General features: G+C 43.2%; 1 protein-coding gene across 1 annotated transcript in view; it reads left to right on the plus strand.

Annotated features, from left to right (window-relative positions):
* The window catches only part of col4a2 (collagen, type IV, alpha 2), an 80481-nt gene that overhangs the window by 15612 nt on the left and 45822 nt on the right, over positions 1-19047 (plus strand). The window contains exon 4 of the mRNA XM_030081063.1: positions 6712-6792. Within this exon, the coding sequence (XP_029936923.1) occupies positions 6712-6792 (81 nt within the window). The remainder of the gene's footprint in view (positions 1-6711; positions 6793-19047) is intronic.

Raw genomic sequence — 19047 nt, forward strand, 5'->3', positions numbered from 1 at the left:
GGCAGATGTGAGCTCTAACAAAAAAAAGGGGTTACAGTCCCCAGATGTCTGTGAGATCTACAAAGCAAAGATGACTGCAGTTAATAAGGAAGATTAGTGGTGGAAATGGTGGAGATTTTTGCAATTGAACCATGTCTTTCTTAGTCTCTAACACACTCCTCTGTTATGCGTTTAGTCAAAGGTCATCTTTAGGCCCCATTGTCATATACGTTTCCCAGTAATGTTATTAGTTGGAGGTAAATTAATGATCTATGGGGATCACAGGACGTCTCAGTGAGTGATATGCCTGGAGAGATGTGGAATGTACAGCTGTGTTTCAACATCCTCTCTCTTTGTGTGTGTGTGTGTGTGTGTGTGTGTGTGTTACGCCTGTGCTGTGTTTTTGATATTTGATCTTGTTTGCTGTTTCTTTTTTTGAAGAGAGGATTCATGATGCATTTTCTGGATCACATACTGCAGATGGTTGTTTGTCGTATTGCGATCTACAGTAACAATTTAAAGATGATTTTGAATTCAACTCCTCTCTCTTCCCCCCTCTCTCTTTATGTGTGTGTGTGTGTGTGTGTCTGTGTGTGTGTATTAAAAAGTGGGACTTACTGGAAGCTGTACAGTTTCCTTTCAGCCATGTGTCCAATTTTCATAATTTAGGGGGGGGATTTCTCTGAAGTACCATGAATCTCCTTATGATCCTTCTGTCTGAGTTACTTTGGGCGACAGAATGGACTGACTCTTTTTTTGGAGGGTTAAGCCCCAAGACACCCTCTTAATTCCCTCTTAAAGTTTGCTGTCCTCTATCTCCATTTGTATCTGCAATCCGTCTTTGTTTTGTCTCAACCCCGGCCTCATGTTTGGGTCCCATCATCGTCTTGTCATTGTTCTGAGGTCCCGTGTTGATCCTGTCTGGGTTTGGCATTGACAGGAAGTGCTTGGATGTGGTTGAGTCTGCGGTAAAGCTTCTGTACACAGTGCATGGATAAACCCAGACCATGGTGACTCAAGCTGACCACAGACCGTCCACACAAACCAGCGACAGCCCCGAGGATTGCTCGTTCACTTGTCTGAAGACTGGACAGCCACACACAAGCTGACCATGTGAAGTGCTTGTTGCTGATTCAGACGGCTGAAGGCAACGTAATATTTAAATGAATGATGATGGGAAACCACCTGCTGATTGAATTTGCATGATAACATTGTAAACCACCAAGAATCATACTGTTTAATTACTGACAAAGACGTTTTTCTAAGTAACCAGAGTTTACAGCACCAACCACTTCTAGACTCACAAAGCCAAGATGAGAGGAGAATTATGCATTTTTCTCTTTTTGTAGCGTTACTAATAGTAGTGTGCGTGTGTGTGTGTGTGAGACAGAGAGAGAGAGCGAGCGTGAGAAAGCGAGAGTTATGTGTGGTGTTGACCCAGCTGGATTTATTTCATATATATTGAAGGAACTGGTGTAGATGGGAGGGAGGCACCAGTGCGGTCATAAAGAACAGGGAGACAAGAAAAAAACAGCGTTCCTCATTAAGAGGGGCATTCATCTGACCACTGAACGCCACTTCACTGTATACACACCTAACCACTCAAGGTCACGTTTCCTACCCACAGCGACCATTACTGTCCAACCAGTCACGCATGTTGAGGGCGAGTCAATGGACAAACACACATAAACACATTCTCAGGATGCTATATGTTTTAGGCCTGTACATGCACACACACTCATACACACATGCAAAGTTATTTGTAACTTCACTCTTCCCCTGAAGTACTTTACCTGCCATACTAGCTCTCCTGTAGCCCGGCTGTCTTCAGGGTTGGAAGGTGGTATTTATAACTTGCTAATTTGTAATTACAAGGTTTTTGCGTTCAAGTGCTTGACAAGCATTTTCCCCCATTGTCAAAATGCACATAATGCAACCAACACTAACCGAAATCCTGGAAATCCTGATGGCCTATTTGGTGGCTAGTAAAAGTACATTGTAAAAGTAAGTTGCATTTAGAAAAAAGAATTGCCTACTGTCGTCCTCTGAGAGTGTCTTTTCTTCCACCATGATGAAACAGTACTATAAAGTACTGTCAAATTTGAAACAACACAGTAAACAATATATATAATTGTAAATATTCGACGGGGCGTTTGTTTACTTAGATATTTACTCTATTTCCGATTGCACATGATGGCAAGCTGTATCCCTGTGCAAAACAAATATTCAAAAAGAGGAACAATTAAAGGAAAAAACACTAAGCCAAAAAATCTTGGCATTACTAGAATATTTCATTATTAATAATAGAGCCTGACCGAGACTGGCTTTTTGGGGCCGATGCCGATACCACTATTAGAGAGTTAAAAAAATCTGATAACCATATATTGTTTGATATATACATAAACAATTATCCCTTGCAATGATCCCTCAAATGTGGTTATCATCACTTGTGACAAAGATAAGTTTTGGAGACAGGAAAATTTACAGTTTAACAATAAACTTCAGTGCACTGATACGCTGCTACTGATATATCATTATCGGCCAGTTGGAGAATAATAATGGCATTCATTCAATAATATTGGCCAACTGATATATCGGTCGCGCTCTACGTAATATGTTTCTGACTGTGTGAATGAAATAAGCGGTTAAGTCTTGTAGATTTTCTCCTCATGATGAAGGAGCTCGTAATGGCTTTCCACCTGAATGGCTATTTTCCTCCGCCAGATCCTGTTACAGTGAAAAACTGATACATGCACTCAAGACGCACGTCACAACTGAAGAACCTAGGAAGAGAGGAGTAGGCGGATTTGTTTTGGCTCAAGAAACGTCATTTTGGCTCCGTGAGGATGACAGCATGTTACTCAGACACGCTGAGTCTAACCCTCTGCTATGTCTGATATTTTGATCTTGATGTGGTCAGTGTTGTCTGGAATTATCTGGGCTTCCGGGGAAATGTTTAATTTGTCCTTTGACATGCCTGTGTGGGTTGAGAGTGGTACAGGCACACAGGTTGGCGAGACTTGTTCCAGTGAAGAGGGGAGTGGGTGGGTGTTTGGGTGTGTAGAGAGCATACTTATTCATTTTCAAGTGAGTGTGCGAGTGTTTGTGTGTGTCTCGTAGACTGAAAACACATTTTTAGGCATGGATGCATCATTCTGAGAAACACATTATGAGTTCCAGTCACTACTAGGCAACATGAGTAACCGGAGGAATTCAAATCGCCGGTGCTTTCTTGACCCCAAAGTCCGTCACCAAACGTGGATGCGTGTGTGTGTGTGTAGATGTAGAGCAGACCACCGCGGTTCTGCCAGAGCCCTGTAGGTAATTCTCAAGAAATGAAAGATGATCAACAATGTAGAGTTGTACTGTAAACCAGCAACCACGGATGAGCGATCGCAGCAAACTGGTTTCTGGAGTCCGCCCCGGAGTTTCACACCATTTGTAACACTGCCGTCTGACAGCTCACGTAACCACAGAAGAGCGTGAACTTTGATTTGTGCTCTGACGGCCGCTGTGGGACGCAGAGTAAGAATATAGATTGTTTCTTTATATAAGAACAGGAGACACTGCAGGATGACATCAGCTAATGTTTGCGTATGGAGTGGAGATGAACGCTGAACATGGACACTTGAGCAATGTGTCTTTTGCCTCCAAGGCTGGTCACAAGGCTAAAATGTTGAGTCTGGTGCTGCATTTAGTTTCCCAGTGTTGAGACTGGAAGCTGGTCCTGTGTTGCTATAGCTGAACCTAATATCCCAGATCCCTGTCAGCCAGCCAAACTCCAAACTGTGTTGCTGCATGCACTGCAAAATCTCAAAATCTTACCACGATTATTTGCCTTATTTCAAGTCAAAAATGTCTTATTCCTAGTCAAAATATCTCATTACACTTAAATAAGACATGATCACGTCAGAAGTAGCTTGTTTTTAGACAATTGTCTCTTGTTTCAAGTGAAAATTTGCTTGAAACAAGTGAAAATTTGCTTGTTTCATTGGCAAAATTTGTTTCTTGTTTCTAGCTAATTTTCACTTATTTCAAGTGAATTTTCACTTTTTCCACTGGCAAATTTTGCCAATGAAACAAGCAAAATTGTCTAAAAACAATTTACCTCTGAGGTGATTATGTCTTATTTTAAGTGTAATGAGATATTTTGACTAGAAATAAGACATTTTTGACTTGAAATAAGACAAATAATCTTGGTAAGATTTTGCATTTTTGCAGTGTGCTCTCAGCTCATCCTTCTCTTCGTGACACATGATGCAGTCTGTCAGCGACAACTTAATTCAAATCTGAAGTCTGAACAAACCCCAAGCAAGAGAGGAAATAAAGAAAGGCTGCAGAGGATATTAAGTATTCATTAGTCAGTGTGCCTATGGTTGGGACCTTATTAATTCAATTAACATCTGACCTTTTAAGAGACTTTGTTTTCTTTATATGGTCACATAATATACTTGGAGCCTGATTGCATGGACACACACACACACACACACACACACACACACACACACACACACATATAAGTTTCCATTTTCTCCACAGTGGTTACATTTTCAGCGCACTGAAAGTATGGAAAAGGTGATTTTGAAAATAGTTGGTTGTTGTGATGGTGGGTGGAGGAAACAGGATACAGTAGCACAATCCCATTGTCCTCCGCTGAAAACAGTCCTCAACTATTTTGAGCGTGCAAAACTGTAAACTCTAATGGATTTTGCATAGCTACGTGTCATGTAATTGCCTTTGCAGGAACCTTTCCTTTGTGTGTCTTTCCGGAGATGACGCAGCCTATTGTCCGTGTTTTCGACTTCCACTTCTGCACAGGGGAGGAACCGCAATTCCTCTGTGACAGCTCTGTTGGGACGACGGTCTAAATTCAAATTATGTTTTTCTCCTATCCTGAGCGTTAAATTTAGCAAGGTGTTTCCCATGTCAAGGCTGCTTGCATGAAATAAACTCTTTTGCATAATCAGGTTAGAATGAGGAATGGGAATAATTAGATAATGCCATTTTTGGACATGTATTCAGTGAGCAAAGTTAGTGTACCAGCATAGCGTGCAGGCTAAATAAACCCCATCATGTCTTGGCTATATCAAACAGCAGTTTGAAAGGCACCCACTCAGATACACAGATAGTTAAGGAAGAAATTCAGCCTTTTGCATTCCCTAATGGAGGGGAAGAGGGTCTTTTGTGTTGTGGAGATAGGGGATCATTAAAGGACATGGTCTCGGTGGTAAAAGACAGTCTTTGTGTGTGAGGAGGGTCTCAATGTGCTCTTTGTCAGCCGAGCCTTTGGGATCTCATGTCAGAGTGATGAGGGAGAATTATTCTGATTCTTTATCCACCACTTTGTTGCCACTGTGGGCATAAAGTGACCATTTTGAAAGCTTCAAAATGGCTGCTTTTGAGGGGGGGGTTGAGGCGTTTGCTGTCTCAGCAGGCTATGGTATGGCTGTGTAGGTGGGGGACGTAGGCTGACACAGGGCAGAGACGTCATGAGATAATCCACCAAGATGGAGCCGCTGCTCAAAGCTTCACTTATACATGCAAATTGAAACTCCACTGAAGGTCCTTTTCACCCAATTCCAAAAACTGTGGAAACTTGGACTTGAATATCCTGTGTGTACATTTTTCCTTCCAGTCATTGCTGTGTTCTCTCTCAGGCACCATGGTGAAAGCTCAAGGGAACCTTTCAGACTGTTGAAAAGCTTTATTTCCAATCATGAAACAGCATTGTCATCCAAGCATCTAAGAAGCCATTAATTAAGCCACAGAGATTTTAAAGAATATTTGCAACATTGAAGCATGCATGTAACCTTGCACCTTGATGTAAAGCTGATCTTGTTTTGCAGCTAAATTTCTGCATGTTGTTTCTACAGTCATGACAAATGTTCAAAATGATTTCTTTCTCTTACAGCAGTGAGTCACAATGTGGTAATGGCACGTAATCCAATGGCAGTGATTTCAATTGGCTTTTACATTGTGATTTTTCTTTCCATTTGAGACACCAGATAAACAGAGCTATTCTCTAAGACTCTGTCTTTAATCATGTCTCAAGACAAAGCTTGTCTTGGTCGTCCATTAGGGTCCTGACAGCCCTGACCTGTAGGTTGGGAATCCCTGTTTGTCAGACTGCCCTCTTTGATCATGTAATGTGCACAGTGACCTCCGGCCATGCGCTGTGTGTGTTTGTGTCTTGTCTAGTCCAGACTGCCCAGTGATGGTGGCACGGGTGGTTTTGTTGGTATGCAGTCGAGCATTTAAATGGGGGGTTTCTGAGCTTCTCCCAGACACATTCTTCTTGTTAGAAGCCAGACTCTCAGATGAATAAGATTTTCATGGACACTTGGTTGTCTGGACATCCGTCATGAGTCATTCAAGCCATATCCAAAAACATCCTTTCAGCCCACCAGACCAATGTACACAAGAGATCAGACAGCACTGCAACAATCATCCACACTCATGCAGCAGATCCACAGGCGTAAACAACAAATGTATTCACAAACCACCGAGTAAACAAACACAGCCTGCCACACCTACAGTGCACAACTGTTTACCCCACACGCTGATCCATACTGCAGCGACACCACATGAGCACAGACTCACGTGTTTGTGCAAATGCAGTGTGGTAGCAAATCCTGCAGTGTATTTCATGTGTATTTCAGAGCATTTCTATGTTTATACCTTGATGTTTTGCGGCACAGCTCTAACCTGCATGTTGTGTGTTTTCTGTGGCAGGGAGGAAAGAAGCACAGTGGCCCCTGTGGAGGAAGAGACTGCAGCGGAGGCTGTAAATGTTTCCCAGAGAAGGGTGCCAGGGTAAGTCCCATCCTTGAACTTCTGTTCCAGATAGCTTTCTAAATACCTCTGTCTCACATTCTTAACCTCTGGGCTCTATTTTCGTGAATCAGTGGTGCATGGTGCAAGGCATAGTAAAGGGCTCTCGGCACAAGTACGCTGGGCATGGTGACTGATTTTTGGTGGCACACCTGCAGCGTAGTTGTGGATGGGGTTGAATCGGGACAAATACATTATAAATGGTGCACTCCACTCCACAGCAGTCAGGTGCTGAAAGAGACCTGTCTGCAGCCGTGGAGAAGCCATGAAACCATCTCCACTAGGACACTGATGTCATTATATGAGACGGAAAGAATTGCCACAAGTGAATATAATGCACTTTAAAAAAAAAAAAATATGAATGTGGCTTAGTAAAGATACAAAAATACCTGAGAACATGAGAACACTGGATCTTGCGCCATTTGCTTTTGCCTTGGTCTGAGTAAGGTGGGCAACAAGGGCAAATCCCAGTAATTCTTTGCATCAAATCTACACTGTGCTGCTTGTTTGCCACTGACACACACTCTGCTGCACCTGTTGTCCCACTGAGTCACAATCAGGTGCACAGGGAGTCACCAAAATATCAAACAGTTACAGACGAGAAGAGACCTAGTATGCACCAGACAAAAATGTCACTTTGCCAAAAAAACAAAGCCCCGCCATCCACCATGTATCGTAAAGAAAATAAAGCCCTCTTTCTTTTCCAGCTCTACACTTTAGCTCTCATTCTAGAGGCTGTGATCACATAGGACACTTATTTGAATGCATCTGTGCATTTTTTTCTGTTATTTTCAATGGTTTAAAATAAGCACCGGGAGGAATATAAGTAGCCCTTTGCCCTGTCCGTTGAAGTAACATTAATTTTAGCTATATCCTCCATATCCTGATGGGCTTCTCATCCTCATTTTCAAGCACAAGCAGCGTAATTGCCAGCATTCTTTTATCGATTTTTTTTCTTTAGATCAATAAGTATTGCTAATAAGTCTTGTGAGCTCATATTCTTGCTGTCACCAGTGAAACTCACATTTGAAAAGGAGAAACAAGTGTCATATCTGATCACGGCCTAAACCCTCCTACTGGTTATCAAGGGGAACTTAAAGCATCACAACAATGCAATGTGAACTTGTCAAACAGAATCTGTGATTATATAAATGGATGAGTCTACCTTTTGCCATATGGAAGACTGTATTGCACAAAGTCGTTATCTTAAAGAGAAAGAGACTTTTCCTCCCACAGGATTCACATGCTTATCACACATTCCTGTGTATAAGCAGTGAAAGTCACACCATTAACCTTTCCAAAGGGGGAGGTCAGAGTGGAGCGTGTCCCCGGAGTGTGGGAGTCCCATTAGGGAAAGGGAGGGAAGACAGAAAGGTTAGACAAGGACCTGATGCTTGGGTTTTGAAATCAGCCGGGCAGACGTAGACTAAACACCAGCTACATTATGAAATAACAGGCACATAATGAGACACATGGGTCTACATGATCAACCAATCACAAGGCAGAGATTCTAAAGGCAGCCACGTCATTCAGTCAGATTTTGATGTCATCATTTATCTGTGAACAAACATACCATGAAAAATGAGCAAATTTCTATCTAGATCCCCTAAATTGCTCAACCTACAGAGTAACTACTGTATCAGGTTTGTCATTCTCCGCTGGGAAGGGCGACCTTTTCCCTACTTCAATTTCCGGGTTTTCCAGGGCTTTTACTTTGTGTCTCTCAGTTTCAAAGCACACCCACAGGAGCTGTAAATCTCTCAGTTCAACTCGTGAAGTGGTAAACTCAAGGACTGGAATGGACTCTCGAAAACACCAGAACAGCACCCGGGGGTGGCGCTTTTAAAAAATACAAAGGTGAAGAAAGGACGAGCAATTGTAATTCTGACTGGCATCCATTGAGAATTTACCGGATCAGCTTTACAGTAGGTCCAGCCTTTTACTTGCACGCTCGCTGTGGATACAGGAAACCCCACAAGGAGGAGCACAGGGAGAGAGAGAGGAAGTGCTTTCCACATTCCAGATCTGAAGGATGCAAAGGCATGATGAGAGACCACCTCTCTCGCTCTCCCTCTCTCTCTCTCTCTCTCTCTCTCTCTCTCTCTCTCTTTCTCTCTCTCTCCGATCTTGATTGTTCAGTGAGGAAGAGATAAGGACAGTGCCAAGATCATAAGGGGCATTTCACGATGCCCTGTGAAACCTTGGCATGGTTTGTGCTTTGTCTCAGAAGACTAATAGAAAATAGTAATTAAAAACATCCTCTGGTCACCACTCCCTGTGTCCACCATATTTCATAGCTGGTCTGCTTATATGCTATAAAATGGTTTGGCTCACAGCTTGCTCCTTCATGATAAGTTTGTACTTTCTGAGAAACCGGGCATTATAAATTCTCAGTTGTTATTGTCTGTCAGTTGTTGGGGGGGGCCTCTGTCTCATTGCTTACATATTTAAGCCGTAAATTTCCCAAGGCTTAAGAGTCTTGCATGTCAGTTGATCCAAATCCCCAAGTTTGAGTTTTTCCTCACTTTATGCATAATCCAAACTGTTGGGTTTGTTTGTGAATACAATGGAAACCAAGATGGATTCTCGCAGATGTCATCATCCCTCCGCATCCTTCTCCTTTCCATTGAAACCTGTCCCCGAGGACGGCCGCAACCACAGCTGTCTGCATTGGCGGAGACTTGACACAGCTGTGCTGATTGGGTGACGGCTGTTTATGGATGAATGTCGGCCATAGCCGTGTCCACGTCTTGGTGTGGCTGCTCTGTGTAGTGGTAGCAGTGTGTATTGAAGATACTGTTGTTTGAACAACATGATCATCACTTTGACTTCTGTGTTGAAAGTTAACATTTCCATGTTTCGCTGATTCTCTTAACCCGAGGGATCTGTGATGACAATAAAGTATTTCTGATTCTGATTGTGATTCAGTAAACCAAGCTTCAGTCCCTATAGAAAATTTAAAAGCAAAGATTTTTTTTTTAACCAGCCAGGATAATGTGTTACACAATGACAAGTCACATCGTTTTTTTAAGATTTTTCAAGATTTTTACAGTGTGGAGTGTACAAAACTAAATATTTTATTTGCCATTTCAACATAGTTGACTGGTATTTGCTTCAATGCCACTCTAATTAAAAGACAGTCAGGTAAAAACAGCAATCATACATTATAAACACAAATCATATCAAAATCAAATCAGAATTTTTGAAGTAAGTGTCGTAAAGTCTCGGTTGGTCATTGTCAGTAATCACACCTGGCCTTTATTGTGATTTGAAAATTTATTTTCCAGTTAACAGACCAGAAAGTCAAATTTGTTTATCGACCAAAGTGAATTTGGCTAGTGTTGCTTTCGTAATCTACATTACAATAAATTAGAAGTGAAGATCAGAGCCACTGTGACTCAGGAATCATTCAAGCAAGCCCAAGAATCACTCCCTCTACAATCTTCTTCTTCTTCCTTCTTGTCACTGTCATGTCAGCATTTTGGTGTGGTTTTGCTCTTTGTACTGGTCTGCTGTTTGAAAAGTTTGAACAGGACAATTTTTTTGTCCTAGAAGTGGTAGGACTAGAAACTGGGAAGAATAGGAGCTGAGCATGAGCAGAGATGTGAGATACTTCTTCAAGAGTTTTCACTTGATTTCTTAACTTTTACAGTCCATGACTGAGCAGAGAGCAGTGCTCAGTTCACTCGAAATCCCATGTTTCATTTTCTCAAAAAACTTGTTAATGAACACCAAGACAGACGGTACAATGCAGAGTGTGAACGAGATGGAGATGGAGCCACTAAATGCAGTGAAAGGAGAGATGGGGAGAGAGAGAGAGAGAATGGAAAGGATTGTTTTGCAGGGAGTTAAGATGTTAATTTCATGGGTTTTTGCTTGGGGGAGAGCAGAAATTTGGCAAGCTGGCTCTCCAACCTTACCACCCACTCTCCTGGCAGAGCGTGCATCGAAGGCGTTCAGAAAAATATCATGCTCCCCGCAACAAACTTCCAAAGTGCTCATTGTTCTTTTGTATCATTAGCGGATTGTGGTTCTGAGGCTGGTGCAGTAAAACTGAAAACAACCACTGAAACAAAGTAACAAGGAAATAAATTAGCCACATACGACATCTGCGGCTGTTCACAAGGCCTCACGGCAGTAACCGGGGAATGTAGACACACCTGTAATCACACAGCAGTGTTGGCTGGCTCGATGAGGATAGTTTACCCCGGTCAAATGAGGAGATAGGAAACCCAGGCCCAGCCAGCTAGGTGGTACAGTAAAAAATAGAGTGCTTTGCAGTCTTTAAACCATGAAAAGCATGAGGAATGGAGCACAAGGCACCCCGCGTCTTCACCAGAAAACATGTTTAGCGGATCAATGCTGTCCTTTGTGCTGCGAGTCTTCCTCTCCTCAGTTCTCAGAAACAGGGAGGGGCCCTGGCGATTGCAGGGAGAAGTTTCAGCTTTAACAACAGTCGAGCATCAGAGTGAGCTCACCATCTCCCCCTGCCCTACATGCTGGACACGGACAGAGAAAGAACTAGAAAGACAGAAAAAGGACTTGGAAAAGAGAGAGCCATAATGTGTATGTGTGCATGTTAGAGAGACAGGCTTCAGTCACCATTGTAGACTCTACACAGATGGAGAGATGCTATCCTTTCCTCCATGGGAAAAGCTGCCACAGTCAGTGTGGAGCAGGAAATGACATACATCACAGGAAGCTGAGCACAATGACAGTCCACTGATCTTTTTAATATAGACAGTGTCTCTTTTTTTTGTGGGAACAACATAGCTTGTGTGCGTTTGGGTGTGCGCGAGCGCTCCTGTGTTTTTTTGCCTGACTATAAATGGCCAAGAGTTCCTTGTTCCATGAAAACAAGTCCATATATACAGTTTGAATTCAGTACCCATAATAACGTCATGTACTGTGCTTTCCTGCCTCCTGCAGCAACAGGATGACAGGACAGAAGAGAATGTTGCAGGATGTCCACTGGGAGAAAGATGAGTGAGAATGTGACGTATCATCAATGTGAAATCTTGTCAACCCAATCTGGCGGCTTTCATCTTTTTACAAGTCGCCCTCCACTCAAAAACATATTTTTCTTTTCGTTTATGTCCCCTGAAATGTTTTCACAATGTCACAATCGTGAAAGTCAGTGGGGTGGTGAGAAATTTCTACCACTGTTGGGCTTGCAAAAACTCAAAATCAGTTAGGTCCCAAAATCCATGGCTGTTTATTCTTAGTTCCTGACAAGTTCACATTTTGGAGATAGGTATAAGATGTTCCCAAAAACTGTGACGTGCCTATTCGTGTATGAATGAATGAATATGTTTATTTCGATCACAGCAGCACAACAAATTAAACAGAATTAAAGAATTAAAGAAAATGAATATGGCTGGTCGAAAAGGGTTTTCGGCTGAAGCAAAAGCTTATGGCTGCCGAACCCTTGTAATCAATTTCATTTCTGTACACAGATAAGATATTAATTTTACTGTTTACATACATACATACATACATACATACATGCATAAGTGTGTACCTGAGTGCACATATATACACTCTAAAAACTGCTGGGTTAAAAACAACCCAATTTGGGTTATTTTGGTAACCAAGTGCTGGGTCAAAAAGGGACCGACCCAACACTGGGTTGTTTTAACACAGCACAGTTGGGTTATTGGTCTGACCCAGCATGTTGGGTTATGTTTTCTACCCAAAAAATGGGTAGCAATGACTATAATGATGGGTTAAACTTACCAAAAAGTGGGTTGAAAATACAACCCAAATTCTGGTTTATCGGTATTATTTGGGTTAAAATGAATTATTCATTCATTCACTTATCCTCACTAGGGTTGCCGGGGAGCCTATCCCAGCGCTCATAGGGCGAAGGCAAGGAAACACCCGGGACAGGTCACCAGTCCATCGCAGGGCAGACAGACAAACACTGACATTCACACACAGTCATACCTAGGGACAATTTAGCTTCTCCAATTCACCTAACCTGCATGTCTTTGGATGGTGGGAGGGGAGGGGACACGGGGAGAACATGCAAACTCTACACAGAAAGGACCTTGGGTGGGAATCGAACCCAGGACCTTCTCACGGTGAGGCGACAGTGCTAACCACTGCACCACCGTGCCGCCCTCGTTTCACATTAACGATCCTCATACAAAACTTTCTTTTGGCAAACAATTGTACATTGCAAATTAAACAAACAAACAAAAAAAAAACTCAGTAACGTTCATGGACTTATTATTTTTTCCACTTTAAAATCATGAAAACATGAACCTTTGAGCCGGAGGTAGCTGAAATCTTCGGAGCCTGTTTAAACACTTTAACCATCAAACCTAGTAGTCTAGCCTAGGGGGCTGTACATCCACAGCATAGACAGACAAAATGTTTGTTTATTTGGTAGATTTTTTTTTTTTTTTTTTTTTTTTTAGCTCACTTTGACAGTAAAATAAATTAGTTGTAGTTTCACTATCTTACCGTTTTCAGTTACATCCCGGACCCGGAGCAATGCTGCTGCGTGCTGCTTGGTCAAGTTGTGTCGGCCTCTGCTCAAAAAAGGCTGGCTGGCTGCAAGCATCTCCAACCCATTGCGTTGGGTCACCATTTTTAACCCAAAGTTGAGTCAAAGTCACCCAACCCATGACCCAGCTGCCTGAACCCAGCATTTGGGTTACTGAAACAACCCAGCAGTTTTTAGAGTGTACATATAGTACATGCCAGCTGTCATACAAAAAAGCATACATACCGACATACATACTCTTTTTTTTTTGTTTTGTTTTGTTACTCAACCAGTATCCAAAACAGTCACTAAACAAAAGGCCAAAAATCTCAATTTTTTCAATTTTTGTATACTTTTATCGAAAACACCCGGTATAGTATCATAAATGCAGACCTTTTAGTAGTACTGGCCCCAGTGTGGACTGTTTGCAGAGAGCACAAAAAGTTCAAGTCAATTCTGAGTCATGGCCCTTACATCATTGAACATGTTGAACGATTCTGATTAGAGCCGATAATCACAGATGATTGATCTGTTCAGGTGGAAACAGTTTCTCTGACAGTAACGCTAATGGAGACTGACGGAAGGAGAGATAAGTCAGTGAGTTGAAATGCTAACAGCTCGGTCATCTGGCTTTTGGGGCTGTTGTTGGAGCTGTATTTATCAGAGGGAGGCATGATGTGTATGGGTAGTCATGCTCAAGTCCAAATCTGCAATCAGGAGCCTCATCCAATCCGCCTGGCCCTGACCATCGGGCCTGTCACAGATGAACAAGCCCCTGTGGAGCAATGATGAGAAAGAACAGGGCGTGTGTGTGGGTGTGTGTGGACAAGGGGAGGGGAGCAGACGGAAGTGTAAACCTGCTGCTATCACTACAACTTGGACGGGAGGATTTTGTTTTCCTCTGGTCAAGATTGTTGGAGAGAGGGTTCCAGTGGGGATCACTGTCCGCTGTTGAAAGTCATAGGCACGCTGTGGGTTAACACACCACAAACGTACATGGTGAGACATATCGCCTCTAATTGTTGCTAAGGGTCGAGGATTTTAAAGACCCCCGAGCCACCGTGTGACCTGAACCTGTTAAAAATCATGGTGAGATTTCGAAGTCAAGCGTAGGGGAAACACAGACTCATGTCTAGCCTGTTAAAGCTGCACACCTAACACATTCCTCATGTGGTTTGTTTGCTTTCCCTTCTCCTTCTTCCCAGACTCGGGCTCGGGCTCGGAGTTGTTTGAAAGTGGAACAGATCTGTGAACAATAGAGCTAGGAACAACCACAACAACAACAACGACTGCATTACACCAAAATAAAATGAAGAATGTCATATTAAGAAGACAACAACAATAATAAAGGGAAAACCTGCAGTTAGTAGAAATAGTTAAAGACTATGCAGCTGTAATCAGCAGCTGTAATCAGCTTAACAATACAGATTTTAATTACTGTCTCATTACAGCTTAGTGATGCTTGACTAAGATTGTTTAAATGTTTTATGAACAGTCATATATTGCCACCACATTATTTGTGTGTGTGTGTGTGTGTGTGTGTGTGAGGGAGAGAGAGAGAGAGACAGAGGAAGATAGAGCAACCAACCCCACTATCAAAAACAACGAGCCACAGAAAACAGACACACAAACGCCCCATAACCCCTAACTCAGATAATGAACATCACAAGATCGCATCATATCTCTCCCATGACATCTTTCGTCTGCCTCTGCAATCAAAAGAAATTCTTCTTCCTCTTTTCTTTTTATCTTTTCTTTTCCTCCTATTTTCCTCGCTGCCAACGCCAAGTTTGACCTGTCCGTCCTGCACCCAGCTGCGGCCCGGCTTTAAGAGCCTGTAAAAGGGCCCTACTTTCACATTTTAAGATGATGGATGCTCTTTGGGGACAAGAGGGCTATTGTTTGTGTGGACAAAGGATCATCTCTTTTATAGGGCACAGGCATGAACTCTTGAGCACAGAGGCACACATGCACACACACATGAAACACAGTTATTACAGAAGATTAAGTAATTATACAGTACTTGGGTCATGGAAGGGTCTATGGATTACGGATGGGTGCATGGATTAAACAAACCAAATTTTGCTTTTCTCATGTATTTGAATGTCACTCCAAGACCTTGAAGCTGTCAGTGTTACCTTGATCCTTACACACAGTTACAGCAGGGAAGGAGATAAAGGTTGCTACATGTAGTCGTGCAGTTCTCCAGTATTTGTGTGACTTTGTGTGTGTTTAGACGTTAGATGGTGGCCTCATGTAACCTGTGAGCACCCATCTGTTGTGAATGCGTTAACACCAAACCAGGGCCCAAGGTGTAACTGAGGGCAAACAGTGTGAACAAGGACCAGCATAAGGCTGAGATACGCTGAATTTTATCTCATGTAGTGGCTGGGAGTTTGCTGCCCGATATGACTCTGAATTTAAGCTTACTTAAGAGAGATTAACTCAATTCCAGTCGCATAAAAAATATGGCATTGTGCGCTGTAAGTGCTTTTGTTTTGGCAAAACTTTTCTTAAAACCTCTTACCCATGAAAACTTACACTGTTTTCCTGTTGATAACTACGGTTTGCTCTCAATCCCATGGCTTGCATGCGTCTGATTTCCACTCAAGGAGCGTTGGGTCAGTGGAGATGGTCCTCAGGGCTGTAGGAAGAATTTGACCAGAGTTTTGGGTCACCACGGCACCGCCATGTGTTCCCCATCAGGCCTTGTTGTGGAAGCCTGAGGCAGGGGCCTTCTGAAGGCTGCAGAGGAAACAATTAGCGGTCCTCCAGCCCTCTCACATTTATCTTTCCCAGGCTTCCACTTTTCTGAGAAAGCTGCGTTTTCAGCACAGGCTTTTTCTCAAAAGCAAGAATTGACGTCACCCATGTCGCCAAGCAGCGTGCACTGAGCTCTCTGTGGTCGTGTCAGTTTTGTCATTTTCAAAGTGCTGTGCCCTAAGTGGTTGAATAAATCAGCCAGGGAGGTTTTTTTCAGGTACAAGCAGGCTCGCATCTGCGTTCCGTCTTTGCGATCTACATCTTGCTGAAAAGAAGAAGATATCATTTTCCCAGGGTGTTGGCATGATAAGCCGTCCAATCAGTAACCACACCCTCACCCTTGGACCTTTGCCCTCATTTGCTCACTTGCATGTTGCCCTGGAGGATGCTTTACAGCTGGAATGGGAGTGGGCGCTGCATCCCAGTGTGGGAAAATGAAAAATTTTCCAAGATGGTAGAGCGGGACCAAATGGACCGTAGGTTTGGCCAGCTGGACGCGTTGGAGAGTACATTAAGAGACATAGCGTATTTCATGGGTATCCCTGTCTCTAATGTGATTGGCTTATGTCCATATCAGTCAGGGCCAAACTCAAGGCATTGTGAGATGTGGGATTATTGTGAGATGACAGCTGGGTATTCCACTGTTGACCTGATTGTCCAGTCTCAATTTATTTCATTATAACAATACGTCACTGTCAGTGCTCATTATATTTTCTGTTCCGACCTTTGCAAGATCTCTGTGTTAATTCAGTTTAGCTTGGTCAAAATGAATAAAAGGAACCTTCTCACACTTTACAGGGCTTTCCGTCCAAAGCCTCCCAAACTGCTACTCTCCAGATACAGTACATAATACATGACTTAGTGCTCTTGGGTGCCGTATATAGCACTATAATACAGCTATCTTGAGGAAATTTGAGTTTTTCTTGTGTGGGCTGCAATAAACAGAAGGAGACAGTGCTCTGGGGGCTCCACTATATGGAAGGATATGAGCTGCAATAGCATTTAAATTACAGTGATAAATGTAGCAATTGAATTATAGAGGCTAGACACCGCAGACACACACACACACACACACACACACATACACCAGCAGAGCAAATCAAGCACACACATGCATATGAGGAGTTAGTCTCTAAGGTGAGGGCAACACCTCATTTGAGACCATATACCATATTTCTCTCTCTCTCTCACACACACACACACACATATGCACACACACATACCAACAAAGTGCAGCTGTGTCCTGTTTAGACACACATGTGCTTGGACCACAGTCTTGAGGCGTGTCATTCCTTCACTGTGAGGCAATAGCACAGGTGTCAGGCCCTGAAGACCCCTGAGATAGCTGGAGGTCCAAGCTGCGCTCTTTCTCAGCCTGGGATCCCCTTGAGCCTTGATCTTAAACACACAATCTAGAAAGGCCAGCACATGACACGCATACACACACACACACACACACACACACAGATGAGGAATTATTTAACACAGTCTAACTACTGGTAATGCAGCAGCCTTGTGCTGGTTGCCATCACTTCTCAGGCACATGTGTGTGCACGTGCTCAGTAAGGATGACACATGTGCATGCAGAAATTAGCTCCGAGTCTAAACACATTAATTCTAATGTAAACTGGCCTCAGAGCACCCAAACCTTTCTGTGCTGCAGTGCTAAACAAGGACAGGGCAGCCAGACCTCCATGAGAATCAAAGCAAGCGACAACAAATGACTTATGTTTGCCTGAATGTCATCCATTCTCATTCGCCGCTGGCTTCGTGGCTGTGTGTGTGTGCATGAGAGATTTTAAGAGGATGAGTCAGAGGACCCTGTCATTGTACCAGCGGAGAACATTGTTGTGAGGGTTCCAGTGCAGACATCGAGATGTTTTTACAGGGCTGGCCGGGGATTTCTTTCCCAGTGTCTTGGCATTGCACGTGTTGTTGATTGTCACTGAGGGCTGTGTAACGCGTTCTCAGAAAATCATAAGTGCTTATTAGATATTTCATCAGTGGAGGTCTAATCGCTGATCCACCTTTTGGCTTTTTTGCTTTTTCTTTAAATCCGATTCCATCACTTTCCATCCGCTCTAATCTGAAAGTATCACGGCGCATTTTCAGCAGTGAGGCATTTATCCAGCAGGGGAAATGGGAAGCTGACCTCCCTGACAGCAGCAGGGAGATCTAAACACACTCTCATAGATATCTAAACATCTTGTACAGACGTTTATTTACTCTGCCTGAGTCCTCAGGGTATCCAATTTGGGACCCTCCAGCCTCCTCGTCCTCCGAGCCGAGCCCCTCAAGCCTGCTAACCTCCTCTGACCCCTAATCCCCCCTGCAGGGCTGCTGGGCCGCGTTCCCCCGGGCATCATGGAGAGGGGATGTTGATCTTTAAGAAATCTGTCCAAGGAAAACATGAGAGCTGGGTCACATGGGTCACACAGCAATGGGACCGAATCCACCGCAGTGTCTGGGCCAGCCAAAAAGTCAGATCAGAATGGCGCAGAGACTAAGGACCTGCTATAATCTACCTTCCTTTCTTTATCCCTTCGTACTTCCCTGACTTCCCTTTTCTTCCTTTCTTACCTCCCTCCCTTCTTCCTTATTTCCCTCCTTGTGTTCTCCCTTCATATCTCCTTTCCTTGCTCCCTTTTTTCAATTCTTATTTCCTTTATTCCTACCTCTCCTCCTTCCTTTATTTAATCCCTTCCTTGTTTTTTCCCTTCCTCCCTCCCTCGCTTCCTTCCTCTCTTCTTCCTTGATGCCTTACATGCTTTTACTCTTATTTCCCTTTTTTCTAACTTCCTTCCTGTCTTATTCATCTTTCCTTCTCTAATTTTTTCATCCCTTTTATCCCATCTGTCTTGTTCCTTAGTTTGGAGGAAACAGATCAGCCACCACAACAAGGATTTTATTGCGTGGGTCAGGAGAAAGAGGCAGAGTGTGGCTTCAGTTTTCTGAACCACAGAACCTCAGGAAGCCCAGTGAAC

Source organism: Myripristis murdjan, chromosome 21 (assembly GCF_902150065.1).
Source record: "Myripristis murdjan chromosome 21, fMyrMur1.1, whole genome shotgun sequence".
Lineage (NCBI taxonomy): Eukaryota > Metazoa > Chordata > Actinopteri > Holocentriformes > Holocentridae > Myripristis > Myripristis murdjan.